The 19363-nt window shown below is 36.0% G+C and overlaps 2 protein-coding genes across 2 annotated transcripts; one reads left to right on the plus strand and one right to left on the minus strand.

Moving 5' to 3' along the window:
* Window positions 1-1679: 1679 nt before the first annotated feature.
* LOC141588090 (uncharacterized) lies at window positions 1680-2066 on the plus strand. Its single transcript, XM_074409545.1, has one exon. It carries the CDS (start codon window positions 1680-1682, stop codon window positions 2064-2066), a length of 387 nt encoding a protein of 128 aa, XP_074265646.1.
* A 1282-nt stretch (window positions 2067-3348) lies between these two features.
* On the minus strand, window positions 3349-11203 carry LOC141586795 (diacylglycerol O-acyltransferase 2D-like). Its single transcript, XM_074408146.1, has 9 exons — window positions 10789-11203; window positions 10390-10464; window positions 10215-10300; window positions 9051-9157; window positions 8818-8973; window positions 8275-8361; window positions 8043-8140; window positions 5920-6007; window positions 3349-3651 (listed from the first exon to the last, which is right to left on the minus strand). Exons 1-9 carry the CDS (start codon window positions 10968-10970, stop codon window positions 3550-3552), a joined length of 981 nt encoding a protein of 326 aa, XP_074264247.1. The 5' UTR covers window positions 10971-11203; the 3' UTR covers window positions 3349-3549.
* Window positions 11204-19363: the final 8160 nt, after the last annotated feature.

Below are 19363 nucleotides of genomic sequence, written 5' to 3' on the forward strand. Positions count from 1 at the left end.
TCTATTGGCTCCCATTACATCTGCTGAGGTAAAAGATAACATGTTTTCCATTGCTTCCTCTAAATCTCCTGGCCCTGATGGTTACTCAAGTCAGTTCTTTAAGGACACTTGGGGAACTGTTGGTGATGATATTACTGCTGCTGTCAAAGATTTTTTCAATTCTGAGAAACTGTTGAGGGAAATTAACACCACTAACCTCACTCTCATCCCAAAAATGACCAACCCCAATAGTGTTCTTGATTTCAGACTTATTGCTTGCTGCAATACAGTCTATAAATGCCTTTCTAAGGTGTTGTGTCAAAGACTTAGCCAGATTCTCCCTGATATTATTAATGAGAGTCAAGGAGGGTTCGTCAAAGGGAGAAATATAGTGGAAAATGTTCTGATTTGTCAGGATCTTGTCAGATTGTATAATAGGAAGGCTGCATCTCCTCGTTGTTTGATTAAAATTGATCTTAGGAAAGCTTATGACTCTGTTGAATGGGTTTTCTTGGAGCAAATGATGGAGGCTTTGCAATTTCCTTAGAAGTTTATTCACTTGATCATGTTGTGTGTTACTTCACCCTCTTATACTCTTGCTGTGAATGGTACTTCCTTTGGATTCTTTCAAGGTAAAAGAGGTCTCAGGCAGGGAGACCCCCTCTCCCCACTTCTTTTTACCTTATGTATGGAGTACCTTTCAAGAATCTTGGGTGTAGTTGCTCAGCAGGAAGACTTTAGATTCCATCCTCTGTGTGGGCATCTTAGGCTGAATCATTTACTCTTTGCTGATGATTTGTTGTTGTTTTGTAAGGGTACTGAACAGTCTATTATGTGGATGCTTAGAAGCTTTAATACTTTCTCTGCTGCCTCAGGGTTATCTCTGAACAAAAACAAGTCTGAGATCTACTTTAATGGGGTGGCTCCTTCCATTGTGAAAGATATACTTCAAGTTTCTGGTTTCCATAGGGGATCCCTACCTTTCAAGTATTTAGGGGTGCCCATTTCTGCAAAAAAATTGACTAAGCATGAGGGTATGAAGTTGACTGAGAGGATAGTGGCCAGAATTAGAGGATGGGGAACCAGGCATTTGTCTTATGCAGGCAGGCTCACCCTGGTTACTTCTGTTCTCACCTCTCTTCACTCTTATTGGGCTTCCATCTTCTTAATCCCAAGTGCTATTATTAATAGAATCACTGCAATTTGTAGAAACTTCCTGTGGTCTGGTTCTTCTGAGTATCAGAAAACTCCCTCTATCAGTTGGGACACTTGTTGTCTACCAAAAGAGGAAGGTGGATTGGGTATTAAAGATGCTAAATGTTGGAACAAAGCTCTTCTTGGGAAATATGCTTGGTGGGTAACTTCTAAAAAAGATCATTTGTGGGTTAAGTGGGTGAATCATGTCTACATAAAGGGGACTGATTGGTCTACTTATACTCCTCCTCCTGACTGCAGTTGGTCATGGAGGAAAATTATTCACATAATGCAAGTTTTTCACCAAGCATACACTGATTCTAAATGGTTGAATCTTTGATGTGCCCTACAGTTCAATCAACTGCGGTTATCATTGGCTCAGAATCAAAGCACCAAAAGTTGAGTGGAGGCATATTTGTTGGAACCAGCTGAATGTCCCTAAATACTCTTTCATTTTCTGGTCTTTTATGCACTCTCGTCTTCTGACTAAGGATAGGTTGGTCAGAATGGGGATTACCAATGATCCCATGGGTGATATCTGTAGGCTCCATCCTGAAGACCATCATCATTTGTTCTATACTTGTGAGTATGCTCTTGCCTGTAGTAGAATTCTTCAGAATGCTATGAAGATTTCTCTTCCTGGATCTGGTCTAGTTCAATGGTTTTCACGAGCAAGAAGGTCAAAATTTCAACGCAGATATATTGGGGCTTGCTATGTTGGCATGTTCTACTATATCTGGAGGATTAGGAATGAAGCTCGAATTGATCACTGTATTAGGGCTCCTGCACAGGTGGTCAAGCTCATTCTCTCAGAAGTGCAATCCCGGTTTACTAGAAGGAACTGCAGCAAACTGAAGTCTAGTGATATTGCCTGGTTGAATAGTATTCGCTAGTTTGCTGAATGTTTTATTGTTTTTTGCAGTTTGTGTTAATGTTGATGTAATGGTGTGGTTGATGCAAAGTTGTACATAACTTTATTCTTTGATTTATATTACTTAACCTTTCCCAAAAAAAAGAAAAATAATCCAAATTTGGTGAATATATTACTTATAAAATAGTATAATTGTCCCACATCGAAAGATTAGTATAAGGTGTGGTGATTATATAACTATAAATAAGAGTTAACCCACGTATGTATTAATCTTTTATTTTTTTTTGAAAGAGATATTTTAATAATATGTAAAGAAATCATTAGACATAGAATGTAAACATTAAACCCTTAAAACATTTTTTGTGCATTATAAATAAGTTAATTACCCCGTTACAATACACGGACATTCAAACTAGTTTATATGAAGTACTTGTTAATCTAACCCATTTTTTTTTTTGGCAACTGTAAATAAAGATATACCTAATACTCCCTCCTATTCACCATTTTCTTCCCTATTTCCTTAAACGGATTATTCACGTTTTCTTCCCTATTTCCTTTTTTGGTTTGATTTGTGTGGTCCAAATTCAATAGCATGTGGAGTAGTGTGTTTTGTGTGGCTCAAATTCAATTTCTTATTTCTTGTACAAAAAGGAAAGGGGAAGAAAATGGTGAATAAGAGGGAGTATAAGGTTTATAGAGATGGCATTTGACTCATTTGGTCAAATGCACTTATTTTAATACTACGGTAAACTAAGATAACAAAGTAACTACATCGGGTCATAGAAGAGTGTTGGTGGCGTACGGATGGCTGAACACGGAAGACAATTTCAACTTCCACAACAGTCTTGAAAGGACGAGCCGCGCTGGTCAAAGGATAGTACTCATCTTTACTTGTCTTAATTGATGATGAAGTTTCAGAGAAATACCTACAACAAGACCCAAAAAAGTGTCTCGGAGATTCATCTCCTTGGCTGTAATACTCGTCCTCGGAAGACCAACGAGCCCCCAGATACACATCATTACTCGTCTTAATCTAACCCATTTATAATGACCGATTATTGCATCTCAGACTGGGTTGCATATTCTGGGTGTAATTTTAGCTCAGCCAAATAATGATCACAAATGACCTCCAATTTTGGAGCTTGGCCTGAATAATGCAGTGAGGATCCTCTGTCCCATTTTTGTATCCCAATAATGATCATTACGATGGAACCTAAGCCTCGTGAGTCATGACGAATGGGACGCTAATTCCTCCTCTCTACTCCTTTTGCTGAATCAAATACACAAGTACAAACAATAACTCTTTGAAAAGCCCACCAACTTGAAACAAATTGACATGCGCACATAATAATGATTGTGGTGAATAGGTAACTTGATCAGCTGTTACTGCTTCTATGTTAAAATGTTAAAGCATGTACATTCACCTAGTGTTGTTTAAAGTACCATCTCAAATTACATAATGTGTATCGAGCGTACATATATACAGCATTAATAATAGTAAGAAATCAAAGAATCTTTAATTGAAGATCGGCATAACCGACCTTTGCTTTATGCCTTTCGAACAGCTCCTGAAGAGCCTCAATGTATTGGCTGTGCACTTCCGCCACCTGGGGACACCCGAAACACATAAGAGACAGACTACACAATAGGGAACAAAAGCGTCTCCCTGGCAAAAAAAAGAAGTCTCCCTCTAAATATTAGTTTTGTGTAATTTTGCCGACTCTTAGGTGACATTAAGACGGTGATACTGATACCAACCAAATATCTATAATTCTTCATTTAATTTTATGGTTAATGGGATGGCCTCACATGGAGTTCATAGACTATACACCCAGATGGTTTATTCTTCATTTAATTTTATGTTTAATTTTAGTCTTTCTTATTTATTTTTGTTAAAACCTAAAACAATACTACTAATCCAATTCAACCCTCTTCTCTCTCAGTTTCTCTTTAACTGCTTCCATATTTTTCTTCCCTCTCTCCATCTTTCTTGCCGTTAATTAATGTTCTCCCATTAAATTAATCTATCAACTATTATTTCTCTCCTTTCTTCAATCATAATCAATAAGTATTTAATCAATTTTTACCAATAGTGGAGGAAGTTTCGAAGGCGGATGAAACACCATATGTATCATCATCATCATCATCATGAATGAAACATGAACATCAAAGGAGCATGAAATTTCAATAGCATGAAATTTCAATGGAAATTGAAACATTTAACTCATAATCAATGACTTTGGAAAAACAATTAGAAATTACACCTCCTAGTATTCTTGAAAGTTTAAACTCGTATTTTTTTCATATTAGCTCGTATTTTTGAAAGTACATTACAATTAAGTTTAAGCTCGTATTCTTTTTATAATAACTCGTATTCTTTTCATAGTAGATGATGGAAAAGGTAAAAGTGGCACCAATAGAGGACAAGATGATGGAAAACCGACTAAGATGGTTTAGCCATGTGAGAAGGAGACCTATGGACGCACCAGTTAGAAGGCTGAAGACTTGGAGAACAGAAAATGTCCCTAGAGGTAGAGGAAGACCGAGACAGACATGGTTGAGAGTGATATAGCAAGATATGAGATTTCTGGGGCTTGAGGAGAGTATGGTGACGGAGAGGGCACAATGGAGGGAAAGGATACATGCGGATTTTTAGTATTTGATTTTTTTTTTTTTTTGTGACATATTTAGTGTTTTTATTTAATTTAAAAATTAAATTATTTGTTCTTCTCTCCTTTATTACACTTTTTTACCAACCACTTTCTTATATATTTTACTTGGTTTACTTTTAAGGCATTCCGGATCCTTAATTCTATTTCGGTTTTCAAAATCGTTTTAATCTTTTCTCTCGATTTAAATTTTAAGTTTTTATAAAAGAAATCCGGAATTCGATTTTGAAACCTGTAAGTTTACCTTGACTTTCCATTACATTTTCGCTCTCCCTTTTGTTTTTCTTTTTCCCTCTTCTATTCGCTTTTTGAGGTGTGTGTTCACCCATAGACGGTTCTAAAGGATGATTCATGTCAGCCGACCCCAAATCATTTTGGGATTAAGGCTCTGATATTGTTGTTGTTGTTGTATTCTTTTCATAGTAGCTCATATTTTTGAAAGTACATTACAATTAAGTTTAAGCTCGTATTCTTTTCATAAAAGCTTGTATTTTTTTCATAATAGCTCGTATTTTTGAAAGTACATTACGATTAAGTTTAAACTCGTATTCTTTTTATAATGGCTCATATTCTTTTCATAATAGCTCGTATTCTTCATGTGAATTTAATTTACGAGTTCATAGACATTGAAGCTGAAAAATCGGAATTGGTTGGACTTAAACGAGTATGGAAGTCTTCCACATTAGAGAACAATGGAGTTTTGTCGTTTAAGAGAGGTTTAAAGGGGGAGTTTTGCAATAAGCGTTTGGTTACACTGAGATTTGAAGAGGGAGAGTGTTTTGTTTAACAAATATTAGATTGAGCTTCAGTTAAATAAATATACTATAAATGGGCCAGTTGTATAATGCTAATATAGAACTGGTTGTAGGATCTTATTTGTGCCTCACATGTAGCATTAAGAACCATCTCATGTTCTCATATACTCCGTAAGTTTTTTGTGTAACAAATAGAAATATTGCACTCATATTAAGGACTTGATTGCTCCAATAGACAATGGCTACTCAATGTGAGACTTTTAACCACGACAATATTATCCAAGTGCTTCAAAGGTTTGGGGTATAGCTGTAAAAGCACAGATTGATTGTTCCGGATGACACAGAATGAAATTAACGGTCAAGAATTTTACTGAACGAGTGAACGACATGGGAAGTGGGGCCTCTAACTACAGCAATCTGAATACTCGTCTAAGGTAAAAGTTATCAATACCTCCTCCATAGTAGGTTGTGAAGATTTCTTGACTTCAATTGGTCGCCCAACCACGATATGCATAGGAACCGGAAATGGTAAAGGAGATCTGCACGGAAGCATAATAAGGTTGATTATAACAGGAGTTATCGCTTCTCTCTTGCATTAAAAAAAATAATGGAAGTCGTCTCGGCAGGTTAAGTCCAAGATGAATTACAAGTTTAGATTGAAGTCACCACTCTTCTTTGGGTTTACAAAAATAACACTAAACCTAAAATCCATGGGTTCCTCCCATACACTGAGACGCTGAGAGTCCCAAGACAATGAAAAGTGATTCCCGAACCTACAACTAAGATATACTCCTATGTTTACCTTGGTTGGGTATCACTTAAATAGGTACAACTCAAATAGTAAATGGGAGCAGAACAATCACTTAAGCAGTAAAAAGTACTCGTAAAACCTTACCTAAATGGGAAACGTAAACAAATGGTTGAGATGAACATAAAATAAATATGTAAACAAATGGGCGAGACTGAGGACTCAAGGTTGCACTACACTACCGAAAAGGCTACGGTTAAACTTAGTGTATATAATCTTCTATACACTGCGAATAACGTAGTGACATGTGGAAATTGTGCGGTATAGAATATAATCTTTTTTGGCATCTATTTACTATATTTAGGTGCCAAAATTTTAGAAATCGAGTTTGAAATTCAATTACTTACCTTAATTAATATTTTCCCTAAATAATTTTCTCCCACCAAAATACTTGAATTTGGTAATTTCTAAATTATATTTTTGAAAGTATTTTTATTTCCTAACACATAAGATTTATTTTATTATGCCGAAATTTTTTAAGTATAATATTCACTTCACATTTCGTCATTGTTAGAAATCTAAAGTGAAATCCAAACTTTTATTCCGTAGCACTAATTTCACAAGTTAATAACCATTTTCATGGCTCCACTGCTTCGTAAATTTTTCCATTTAAATGGACATTTGGATTTTTTGTTACGTACTTGCATACTTTATGTGCGATTAACATCAATCTAGAGAAAAGTAGAGGTATACTTGAATAAATCAAAGTTGGTCAATATTAGGAAAATACTACTCCCTCCATAACAGACCAATGGTAACATTGACTTTTTCACACTTGTCAAGACACGTTTTGCAACGTAAATATCTTTTGTTACACATTATTAAAAATTATAAAAATTTGATATTCTTATAGCATTCATGGCGATAAATCAAACAAGATCTCACATGACTATATTTTGTCTTATAGATTAAGAATAATATCGAAGATTCCCTACGACCATGAATAGTGGCAAAACGGTCAATATTACCATTGGTCTGGTATGGAGGGAGTAATAAATTACAAATAATTACTTTTGACTGAACAAAGTACCGTAAAAACAAAGTTACCGCATAAATGGTAAATAATTTTGAAAGATATAGATACATGATAAGATTATGTTAGTGTAAATATTTTTTCTATTATTATATAAATATAATCATTAATTTACAATTCAAAAACTAATAAAATTCGCAATTTTTTTCCTTGGTTTGGCATAAGGATAATGATTACTGAGTAGATGTTTTACTCCCTTAATCATTACCCAAGGGGGGAGGGTGGGTAATGTATTACCCTTTCAGGAGGGTAATAGATTCAGAAGGTGAATAATTACTCTCCTGCCAAACATGGAAAATGCACCTTAACTATTTCTCCCATATTCATTCCCCTCTTTTTACCCTCAATCCAAGCAAGCCCCTAATAGGAAAAAATCCCCTCCAAACATATCCATTATTAATTAACATTCTGCCACATGTCAAACTTTTATTAGCGGATTCCATACACCGAGTGTAACCGGAGTAGTATACTACTATTAACTAAATATTCCACATTAGATGTCTTACTTTAAAAACTAAAGGGAGAGAGATGAACCACATACTGCCACGATCTTTTTTGACTATATGTGGAACTAAATAAATCTTCGGTGTTTCTCATGTATTCAGTAACAAGTAAACATAACAGCAACACCTAACATCAAGGGAGTTCTTCGTAATATGCAGATGTTTAAACTAAATCCAAAGAGTTCATCATGTCAAAAACTTTTTAAACGGGAATTGAATCTAAAACATACCCAAAAACTCCCCAGAAAATTATTGGGGTGAATCGTATAGCTCTGGAAAATTGCAAGAACAGTTTTCCACCAGGCTTCCACCATTTGTACACTTGTGACTGGAAAAAAAAACCATTTTACAAATGAAATGTGAGCGTTCCATCATTTGGCCATGAAAAAGACTTGATTTGATGCCTTTGGCAGACCACAGAAATTGTGGATAGAGTGCTATAATTAATTGACAGCATCATACCTGACCAAAGCTGAAAACTGGGACAACAGGGCTGCCCGTCTGCAAAGCTAAGCGAACAAATCCTTTCCTGTTGCTTAAAAAGGCTACCTGAAAAATTAATAACAGAGTTAAGCACTTAAGCATCTATTGAACTTACAATTGTCTGCCAATCCATTGAACAACAAGCCAACAAATGGTTTTAACAGTTAAAAATTTGAGCTGTCCAGTTAGAAACTAGACCCGACGGCATGTCCTATGTCCTCTTCCGAGCTGACCCAACCCAAGCCCGTAATAGATCCAACGCCAAACTTACTCGATACGAACAATTCGGCCTGTCTTTAAACAACATAACCTAATCGGATTCAAATTGACCCGATATTTGGGCACCCAAAAGGATCGAAACCCATTTGAACTCGACTCTTACCAGACCCTAGCGGCCCTTTTGCCCGGTATAGTTGCGATGAGGAGAGTGTCCTCTTGAGATAAAGTAAGGGTTCAATGGGTCCCAATTCACAAGGTCTTCATCAGAGGAAAAATATACGAAGTAATACAATCAAAACATACCTCAGAACCATGCTCCATGTGAAATGTTTCTTGTACTCCACCGGGCACTATGATGCAACTGTGACCTGATGACAAGAGGGAAGAAAAATTCTTTCTAGTGGCAGGAGAAAGACCCAACCATGTCCATATATGCCTCAAGAAAGGAGTGTAGAATACCTAAGCATTAAAAAAATTTAAGACCTTGAAAGACAACAAGTTTTATCATACTGCAGCATTAGTGGTGAAGGACTTACAGCAGTGCTCGCAAGAACCTTTATCTTAGAGAAAGGCAAAAATCCAGTAAGATCAGCAAGCGCAACAACCCCAATTGGTAAAACCGAATGCGGCTCATAACCAAATACTGAAAATGGCACAGAACAGAAATCATTACTAGAAGTTAAACAGTAAATCATAGTGTACTAAAAGTATCACGTTTCACTTGTACATGATAATAATTTACCCTACAGTTGTAAGTTTCAACTATATGGGTTTAACAAGCAAAACATCAAACACTTCAAATCCCTCCTTAGTTTAAGAAGCGGAATGAGGCACTACCCGAACATTCTATTATAGATCTTTGATCCCTCAGATCTCATAGGAGAAAAATACACTTGGACTCATGAATCAACAATGACTCAAGTTTTATCATTAGATCAAAAGTAACCATATTGGCCTTCATCACCACAATCTTATTTAGGTCAAGAGATCCGGTTGAAAGTCAAAGGGTGTTTGATTTTGAGTTCTTTTTGGGTAAACAGCATATAGTAACTATGGAGTACTTAAGAAGATTTGACAACTCATGATCGGTGAGTAAAATACACGCAGATTGAAGAGTATATTTGACATATTCTACGAATTTGAAACAAGTTGCCTAGACCAATATTCAAAGGCTAAATACGAGTAGCAAGTCGACATTGTAGAAAGTTTTTGCCATGGGACACGGCCTTATAATTGCTAACTTAATATCCTAATACGAAAATTGAAATACTAATGTCCTTGTTATTAATCTTATAAAAAGCCGAAGGAGTACTAAATATAAACAGCTAACAAGTAACAACTGCTATTAAACCAGTTCATACATCCTACTAACTGTAAGCCACTAATCTCTAATACAACCAATTGTTAAGTGCCAAATGATTGGTCATAAACTGGCATTTCCCATTTACCTAATGACTAACAGACCTTAGGTGGGCGCTTGTTGTGAGACACTAAAGTAATATTGTTGTTGAGCTAATATACAGCAGAACTCTTATTTGGTACATAAGCTAGGCTAAAATATAATCATATGACAATCAAGTAGTCTCGTCTAAAGTGGTTTTAGATTGAAAATTCTATAGGAATATTCGCGTCAAATGGCATGATGTTCTATAATAAGATAAGATGTGTAAGGCGGCCTTGCATAAGAAATTGAGCATTACCATAAGCACGATTAGGATCAAAGGCGTTGTAATCTTCCACATGAAGTGTAATTGGAAAATAACCAACAGCATGCTTACATATATACCTACACCCAAAAAAAAAAACCACAAATTCCTCAAATCAAAATTTTCGAGTACTTTTAGGCCTAAATACAGCAAATGCAGTTAAACATACCTCGCTAGTTTACGCCCATACTTGTCTTTCTCATCAATCGGAATCACCATAAACACCAGCAACACCAAACAAACTCTACAACAACAAACATAATCACAAGTCCACAATAACTATCAATACTAAATTCACAAAGATCACTTTCTTTTCTTTTTGTCATAAACCAGGGTATTCACAGTCGACAACAATTATTAATCTCTTTTCCATGAGTGCTTTCCAGCAAAAACATAAAAGATCACTTTTTTTTTTGTACAGGACCGTCTTAACTTAATACCTCTCACAAGTCACAACCTCCTTTTGTTTCCGCTTTTTATTTTAATCGGAAGTGAGTCACGTGACGTTTAAGTTAAGACAGTCTTAGACAAGAATTGACGAAAGATACAGAGAGGAAGATAGACATACCCAAGAGCTTTGGGAAGAGGGAGGAAGGCGAAAGAAGAAATAACGATGATGACATTGAAATGAATAGCGCCTAACCAAATGGCAACCGCCAACACCGTGTGCAACGTCGAATGTCCCTTTTCGGTAAACACTCTCGCCGCCGCCGCTGCCGGAGGAGGAGGAACTGTGCTGTCAACTTCCATGGATTACTGTTTTCCCACAAAAAGGCGATGAAATCGATGTGGGAAAAGAGTGCACGGAAATTTTAAATCAGGGAAAAGTTCCAGAGAGTTGTAAATTAGTGTCAAACTACATTTTGTATTTTTCAATTATTTTGATTATTGTGATTATTTTAATTAAGATGATAAGAGTTGCAGGATGGAAATAATCAAAGGGGACAGACAGACAGGACCACGTGTTTGTATGAGTTTTGATTAATGTCAAGATCATGTTTGCTTGTTGTCAAAAAAAAAAAGATCATGTTTGCTGGATTGTATTTAGGAGTTTTGACAATTTGAGCTTATACTAATTACATGAGTTTAAGAGACTACTAAGGCATCTTTAGTTGCCCATTGGAATACAATTCCATCATCAAATTCATGGCAATTAAGTTCTCATATAAAATTCATGGGATTTTAATAAATCCGTTTGGTTGTCTATATAGAAATTCAACTCCACATGACTTATGAGTTTGCAATTACCTAGGGAGACCTAGGTAATCCAACTCCTTCATAATGGAGAATTTGAAAACTCTTTGAAATATTGAATTCGCACACTTTGCCAAAAAAAAAAAGGGCAACCAAACAAGTCCCTATTTTGTAATTCATGGGATTTTGCAACTCTCATGATTTACAAGGGCAATCAAACGAACCCTAACTACTAGCTTCTTTCGACATCAATCTATAAAACCTAATTAAAAGGTTACCTAAAACATCAAATTTAAATGTAATATGGCAAATCTAAATGTGATATGACAAATTTAAATGTGGCATAACAAATTAATATGACATGGATTATAAATTTATTATTATGTGGCATTAATTTAATTTACTTTTTTTCTTTTAAAAATCCATCCATCTTCCATTAGCTTTAAACTTAATTAACTCAAAAAAAAAGTCTACAATAAAAAAAAAATATGCATTAACCATAAGCTACTAATTTCAAGATATTTCATACGGAGTAGTATTATATGTATTCGACATAAAAAAACTGAATACATAAGAAATTAAGAACGGAGAAGAATAAATGAAGTTAAAAACAAGAAATTTTTTGTATTATCACTAATTCACTATTGTTGTTACTATTAAAAAAAATATACTATACTATAACTTTGTTATATATAGAAGAAGTTTTACAGAACTAATTAATCGGCAAATGAGTATTAAAGATCATATAGCCTAACAATTTGTAATTTTCCGACTTAGGGTGACACTAATTGTAACACCCCGGTTTATTAAAGAAGTCCTCGTCAAGACATTCCCTAATAAAACGGACTGTTACCATCTCGGTTTCCCGAGGTAGTGAATAACAAATTAAACTCCAAGGCAATTTATGTAAAATTTTAACTTAATTATTACAATTACTCTTTTCAACTCAAATTACAAGAATTGACATAAATAAAAGTGAAAGTCTTCTAGATGATGATCTAGCTACTAAGTCGTCGATCCGAGTGTCTCACGCCCATTAAGCTCCCGTCCTATCTCTTAAACTTTGTCAAGTCCGCTCGCCAATATTTGGGTCGCACGGTGTTCACGAATACACGGGGTCAACCGCGAGGTTGAGTAGGGAAAACAATAAAACAATAAAATATGATATGCATGATACTCCGTCACCTCCATCTCCATCTCATCTCATCACACACATCTCATAACCCGGGACAACCTGACCATACCGATCCCGGTGAGACTATAAATATCGACCGAAGCCGATCGCGACTCAATTTGAGGACACCAGGGCAAGTCTGCAGAACCCGCTGGGCCTTATCACAACATCACATCGTATCTCAACATCGTCACCACCACATCATCCTCCAACTCCAATGCATATGAAATGCTCAACAAAAATTAATGCAATGCAATATGTATATAATTCACCGAATCGATAAATCATAAAGTCATGCCAGTTACCGATGTTGTGATATCATACTCAATACGATCAAATCAGTCAATCACCTTTCCGAATATAAATGATATCGTAAATCAACAACCAGAATTCAAGTCAATACAATTCGATCAATGACGATAATAGGACAAGTGTATTTCCCTACCTCAAGTGCCAAACAAATCCAATTAAGCGATTAAGCGATCCGAAAATAAAGCAATGAATTTGATAATTGATCCTTCACGAATTCGTCACCTAAAACAATTATAATATTTATAATTACTAACTACTAAATATAGAAATCTCCTAAAATGGAAACTTTCCCAATATAGTAACTTTCCTCTTTTAACAAACCCGAGGCTAACCCGACTTGAATTATTAAATGTCTCGGGAATAATTTATTTAGATAACTCGGGATTTAAATTAAATACTGATATATAAAGATTAAATGAATTATACGATTTAGAAGTACCCGAATCAATCCTTAAACAACTCAAACAATCCCGACTCAAACCCGTCTCTAATTATATTAAATAATTCGGGAATTATATTAATTAATCATTTAAAGGACTCGGGAATTAAATTAAGTAATTAATTTAATGAATTAACGATTTAAGACAAACCCGAATCAAACATAAAATAATTCAACAACCCGATTTAAACTCGTCTTTAATTATTTTAATACACTCGGAATATTAAATTATTTAATTAAAAGTACGACCGAGTAATAAATTATAATGATTAAACTACGTCAAAACCCGTTTCAATATAAAAACAACTCGTCATCAATCCCTACCCCTTCACACACGCCTACACCCCTACAAACACCACCTGAACCACCACGAAAACCACCGCACCTGGTCCCCACTTCGTCCCCACCATCGACAACCAACCCCACCCTGGTCGATTGCCGCCGCGAGTCGAACCAGGGTCGTCACCTGACCGGGTTCACCCCCACACCTCACCAAACACCCTATTTACGCGACTCACCACCACCGCAACCATCACTCGTCCCCTGCCATACCACCACCATTCCACTCGTCGTCAACCCACCAACACAGACACCGTGGCACCACCATTCCGACCTCCCCCGAGTCCACGGTGGTGCCACCCCAACACTACTCGTCTAACTCGCCTGAAAAACCCGCATCATAACCCGTTTACCACCCCCTGTCGCTACTCCCTTTTACCGCCACTATCACCACCGACAACCACCCTAAACACCACCATCTGACTCGTCCCACACCCTACTACCCATATACTCAGTCAAGTCTGCTCCCGTCCTATCTCTTAAACCTGTCAAGTCTGCTCGCCAATATTTGGGTCGTCACAGGTGTTCACGAATACACAGGGTCAACCGCGAGGTTGAGTAGGGAAAACAATAAAACAATAAAATATGATATGCATGATACTCCGTCACCTCCATCTCCATCTCATCTCATCACACACATCTCATAACCCGGACAACCCATGCCCATACCGATCCCGGTAGACTATAAATATCGACCAAGCCGATCTGCCCACTCAACGGTGAGGACACCAGGGCAAGTCTGCGAGAACCCGCCCGGGCCTTATCACAACATCACATCGTATCTCAACATCGTCACCACCACATCATCCTCCAACTCCAATGCATATGAAATGCTCAACATAAATTAATGCAATGCAATATGTATATAATTCATCGAATCGATAAATCATAAAGTCATGCCGATTTACCCGATGTTGTGATATCATACTCAATACGATCAAATCAGTCAATCACCTTTCCGAATATAAATGATATCGTAAATCAACAACCAGAATTCAAGTCAATACAATTCGATCAATGACGATAATAGGACAAGTGTATTTCCCTACCTCAAGTGCCAGCAAATCCAATTAAGCGATTAAGCGATCCGAAAATAAAGCAATGAATTTGATAATTGATCCTTCACGAATTCGTCACCTAAAACAATTATAATATTTATAATTACTAACTACTAAATATAGAAATCTCCTAAAATGGAAACTTTCCCAATATAGTAACTTTCCTCTTTTAACAAACCCGACTCAAAACCCGACTTGAATTATTAAATGTCTCGGGAATAATTTATTTAGATGACTCGGGATTTAAATTAAATACTGATATATAAAGATTAAATGAATTATACGATTTAGAAGTACCCGAATCAATCCTTAAACAACTCAAACAATCCCGACTCAAACCCGTCTCTAATTATATTAAATAATTCGGGAATTATATTAATTAATCATTTAAAGGACTCGGGAATTAAATTAAGTAATTAATTTAATGAATTAACGATTTAAGACAAACCCGAATCAAACATAAAATAATTCAACAACCCGATTTAAACTCGTCTTTAATTATTTTAATACACTCGGAATATTAAATTATTTAATTAAAAGTACGACCGAGTAATAAATTATAATGATTAAACTACGTCAAAACCCGTTTCAATATAAAAACAACTCGTCATCAATCCCTACCCCTTCACACACGCCTACACCCCTACAAACACCACCTGAACCACCACGAAAACCACCGCACCTGGTCCCCACTTCGTCCCCACCATCGACAACCAACCCCACCTGGTCGATTGCCGCCGGCGAGTCGAACCAGGGTCGCCACCTGACCGGGTTCACCCCCACACCTCACCAAACACCCTATTTACGCGACTCACCACCACCGCAACCATCACTCGTCCCCCCGCCATACCACCACCATTCCACTCGTCGTCAACCCACCAACACAGACACCGTGGCACCACCATTCCGACCTCCCCCGAGTCCACGGTGGTGCCACCCCAACACTACTCGTCTAACTCGCTTTGAAAAACCCGCATCATAACCCGTTTACCACCCCCGTCGCTACTCCCTTTTACCGCCACTATCACCACCGACAACCACCCTAAACACCACCATCTGACTCGTCCCACACCCTACTACCCATATACTCAGTCAACAACTACCCTAGACGCCATTATAAGACACGAACAACCCACCACAAACCCGACATTAAACCCAAAACAGAGAAAGTGAATCGCTCTTACCATGTTTCTGCCACCACGACGGCCACCACAGCCACCCTAGGTCGTCGACAAAGGTCCCTTGCTCTTCCTTGCTGCGTGGTCACTGTTCACGCTCACTCTCTCCCTCTCTTTATGCGTGAAAGGTGAAGATTGGTAATGATGAAGTGGTAGGCGTGAAAGAGGAAGTATGGGTTGTTAAAGTAGAAGTTGTGGGTTGTTAAAGTAAAAGGTAACATGGTGGAATGAATATAGTATTGTATGATTATAATTTGTAGTAAACAATTAATGGTGGAATGATTATGGGAATTAGCTCACAGTTCGAATTCTATATAAACCCGTCACAATTAACTTATATCGATACAACGCGAGTTAATTAAAATAACTTATCATAATTATCGACTCGACAATTTACCCGACTTAATTGATAATATAAAATGTATAATAATTAATATATAATAATATCCGTTTAATAATATCCGTTTAATAATATCTGTTTAATAATATTCGTTTAATTTATTATTATCCGTTTAATTTATTATATAAAAATATGGGGTATTACAGTCTTCCCCCCTTAAAATGAACTTCGTCCGAAGTTCGCTCCCATACTCAACAATAGAAAGCTATTGTATAATGTACTTACGGACGTCACGAAATTCTATCACGGTTGACACACTTTTGACTCATCAATTAAACGTAACAAATACGGAATGTTACATTCTGCCCTCCTAAAAATAAACTTCGTCCCGAAGTTTAACTCATCTTTTTCTTAATCCAATTAACTACAACTAATAACTACATGCGAACACAAATGTATAACACTATATAATCATATGAGAACACCATCATCTTTCCATCTCAATTCCGATCTCAAACTCAAGTAACTCAATAACCATGGTCTCATTTGGACCATAAACGTAACTCGGCACAAAGGCCCCACAACTCATAACTCAATACCGGTAGTTTAACTACACTCTCCTTTTTCACATCCACCAACTAATGTAAGTAGGAACAAAACATATAGGACTTATTTACATAGGTAACCTCACAACGAAACATCAACTTGGTCAAAACTACAATCTACAAACGAGTGCAAATTAAGCGTTAAGATTTTACAATCCTCCCCAACTAAAAACATGGTTACGTCCTCGTAACCCTCATTATTATAACCAAAGTTCTCAATTATCGCTAACAACCTAAAAAAAAAAAAAAAAAAGATTCTCAACTCTCGCTTAAGTTAGCTAATCCTTACCAAAGACAATTAGTTTCGCAGTACTTATCAGCCTAGAAATATTTTTAATCCTCATATCAAAGGGTTTGGGATTTATTCACGAATGACGAATGCACATTGATTGACAAATTTTACAATTTATTGGTCGAGTCAAACAAGCGATTAAACAACAATATTGGAAAGGTAACATACAAGACTATCATTGGAACCAATGCATATCATGTGAATCATAAAAAGGTTTATCTTATTATAATTTGACGGTTCGAGAATATAGATATGTCGAATGTCGTGCTACCATTGCAAAAATCATTTTAGCATTTTATGACAATGTAATAACGAATATATCCAATAAGAAATAACACACTGTTTATTATCGTGTCATAGGTTTAGGTTCAATTGAAATCATTTAATGCGATGAAGATAATAATTATAACTATGGGCACACAACTCATATGAAAGATATTATAACTCAGATGACACCCTACACGTGTGAACATTTATACACAATCATTACTACCACCTATGTATAAACTTTTAAACAAAATTATTGTAAATATTCATGCGAGTATATTAGAAAATCAAATCAACTTTTAACGTTATCAACTTACACGATTATGAAAGTATGGTTTTATATTTATATATATATATATCCGACCACTATGCAAATATGATGAACACACCAAAGATATTCCAACATGCCAAACGTATATAAAATATGCAACAACTGGACTCATATAAAATATTTCACCCTCGATTAAAATCAAATTACGCTATCCAATTTTATTCATACTATCATGCCAACCATGTTATCAACTAAGTTTTAAATTTTTGTCACTTGTTAAGATACATAACTACTGAACATGCGTGCTATTGTCGTTACATAAAACATTATAAATTCACATTATTAAACTCATGAATTAACCAAACAATTGTATTAAAATTCAATATAGGACGCACATTTTAAATGTTTTGATTTACGTTGTAACTTCCAAAAATTACGAATAATTAATTATTCGATCACAACTTGATTCATATTACTTTTATAAAACACGATGAGTTCACAACACAGGGAAAAAGAATTAGGTTTAAAGCATAAGAATTCCATTTTTAAAGAATTTTACAACTCAGTTGGTCCAACAAACATGTGACAGCTATTGGTCCACGACTTGGGTCAGTTTGGAAAACTTATCATTTAATATTGAAACATCAAGATTTTTCGTGGCTTATTAATTTGAAAACACATGCGACTCTTTTGATCGGTGGAGTTGAAATTATGCAAAATTATTAATACAAGTTCAATTAGAATTTTTATAAAATCGTTGGTCAAACATCACTGCATAGGAACTTCCTAACCACAGTTCACTAAAGTATTTATTTTATTACTCCTAATCCGTATATCCTATAAGTATGAAACCAACGCCAACGGAACACTAACTCTCGGGGCTATTTCTCATAAATTTTTCATCGATAAGCAATACACAGAGAATGAATGGCAGTAAGGTCAATTAAAGGGTAACACCAACCAAAACGAATTTTATTACTAAGTTATTCATTTTCTATGTTCCAAACTCTTACAACTATACTATCGATACTAATCCATCCTAACTTAAATCTTACACTGTACTTATGTAAACATCTATCCCATAGAATCCCTTCGCATCTCAATATATTCCGTATATCTAATCACGATTGCTATGGCTATAAACGTGCAATTCAATAGTGTTTCCAATTACTATCAGAAGACTATACTAGCATGGCTTTGGGATCACATAACCTCATATTACTAGATATAGTAGTGCTATCAACACATCATTCATACAAATTACTTACCGTAGCGTTATCCTGCATAATGGTTAGAATATATGGGTCTCAAAGTATATATCAACTCAATTAGGCAATAATCAATGTATCAATCAGGTAATACTTAGGCAACGATATTTGAATTTCCTGTTCAACCTTAGGCAACTATTCTACCCTTTCTCTCGTATACACTCATGGTTTCCGGTTCAACCGAGAGGACCTGGTTCGGTGTGAGGGGGCCCCTAACTCATACCTTACCGTAGTGTGCTCCTAATGAGTTCTATCCGAGTTCATTTTATTTAGACACATCCTATGTTCATTGGGCTCATTGGTTTAGGCCGAGGATCGTTCGCTCACGATACCACTTTGTAACACCCCGGTTTATTAAAGAAGTCCTCGTCAAGACATTCCCTAATAAAACGGATTGTTACCATCT

Source organism: Silene latifolia, chromosome 6 (assembly GCF_048544455.1).
Source record: "Silene latifolia isolate original U9 population chromosome 6, ASM4854445v1, whole genome shotgun sequence".
Classification (NCBI taxonomy): Eukaryota; Viridiplantae; Streptophyta; class Magnoliopsida; order Caryophyllales; family Caryophyllaceae; genus Silene; species Silene latifolia.

What these genes read in the sequence shown, in the direction of transcription:
- LOC141588090 (XM_074409545.1), top strand. Translation starts at nt 1,680, where the DNA reads ATGGGGATTACCAATGATCCCATGGGTGATATCTGTAGGCTCCATCCT.
- LOC141586795 (XM_074408146.1), bottom strand. Translation starts at nt 10,970, where the DNA reads ATGGAAGTTGACAGCACAGTTCCTCCTCCTCCGGCAGCGGCGGCGGCG. An exon ending in AGGTTCTTGCGAGCACTGCT is followed by an intron (nt 8,974 to 9,050) that starts GTAAGTCCTTCA and finishes TTTAATGCTTAG; the next exon opens with GTATTCTACACTCCTTTCTT. An exon ending in CACAACCTACTATGGAGGAG is followed by an intron (nt 3,652 to 5,919) that starts GTATTGATAACT and finishes GGGTGTCCCCAG; the next exon opens with GTGGCGGAAGTGCACAGCCA.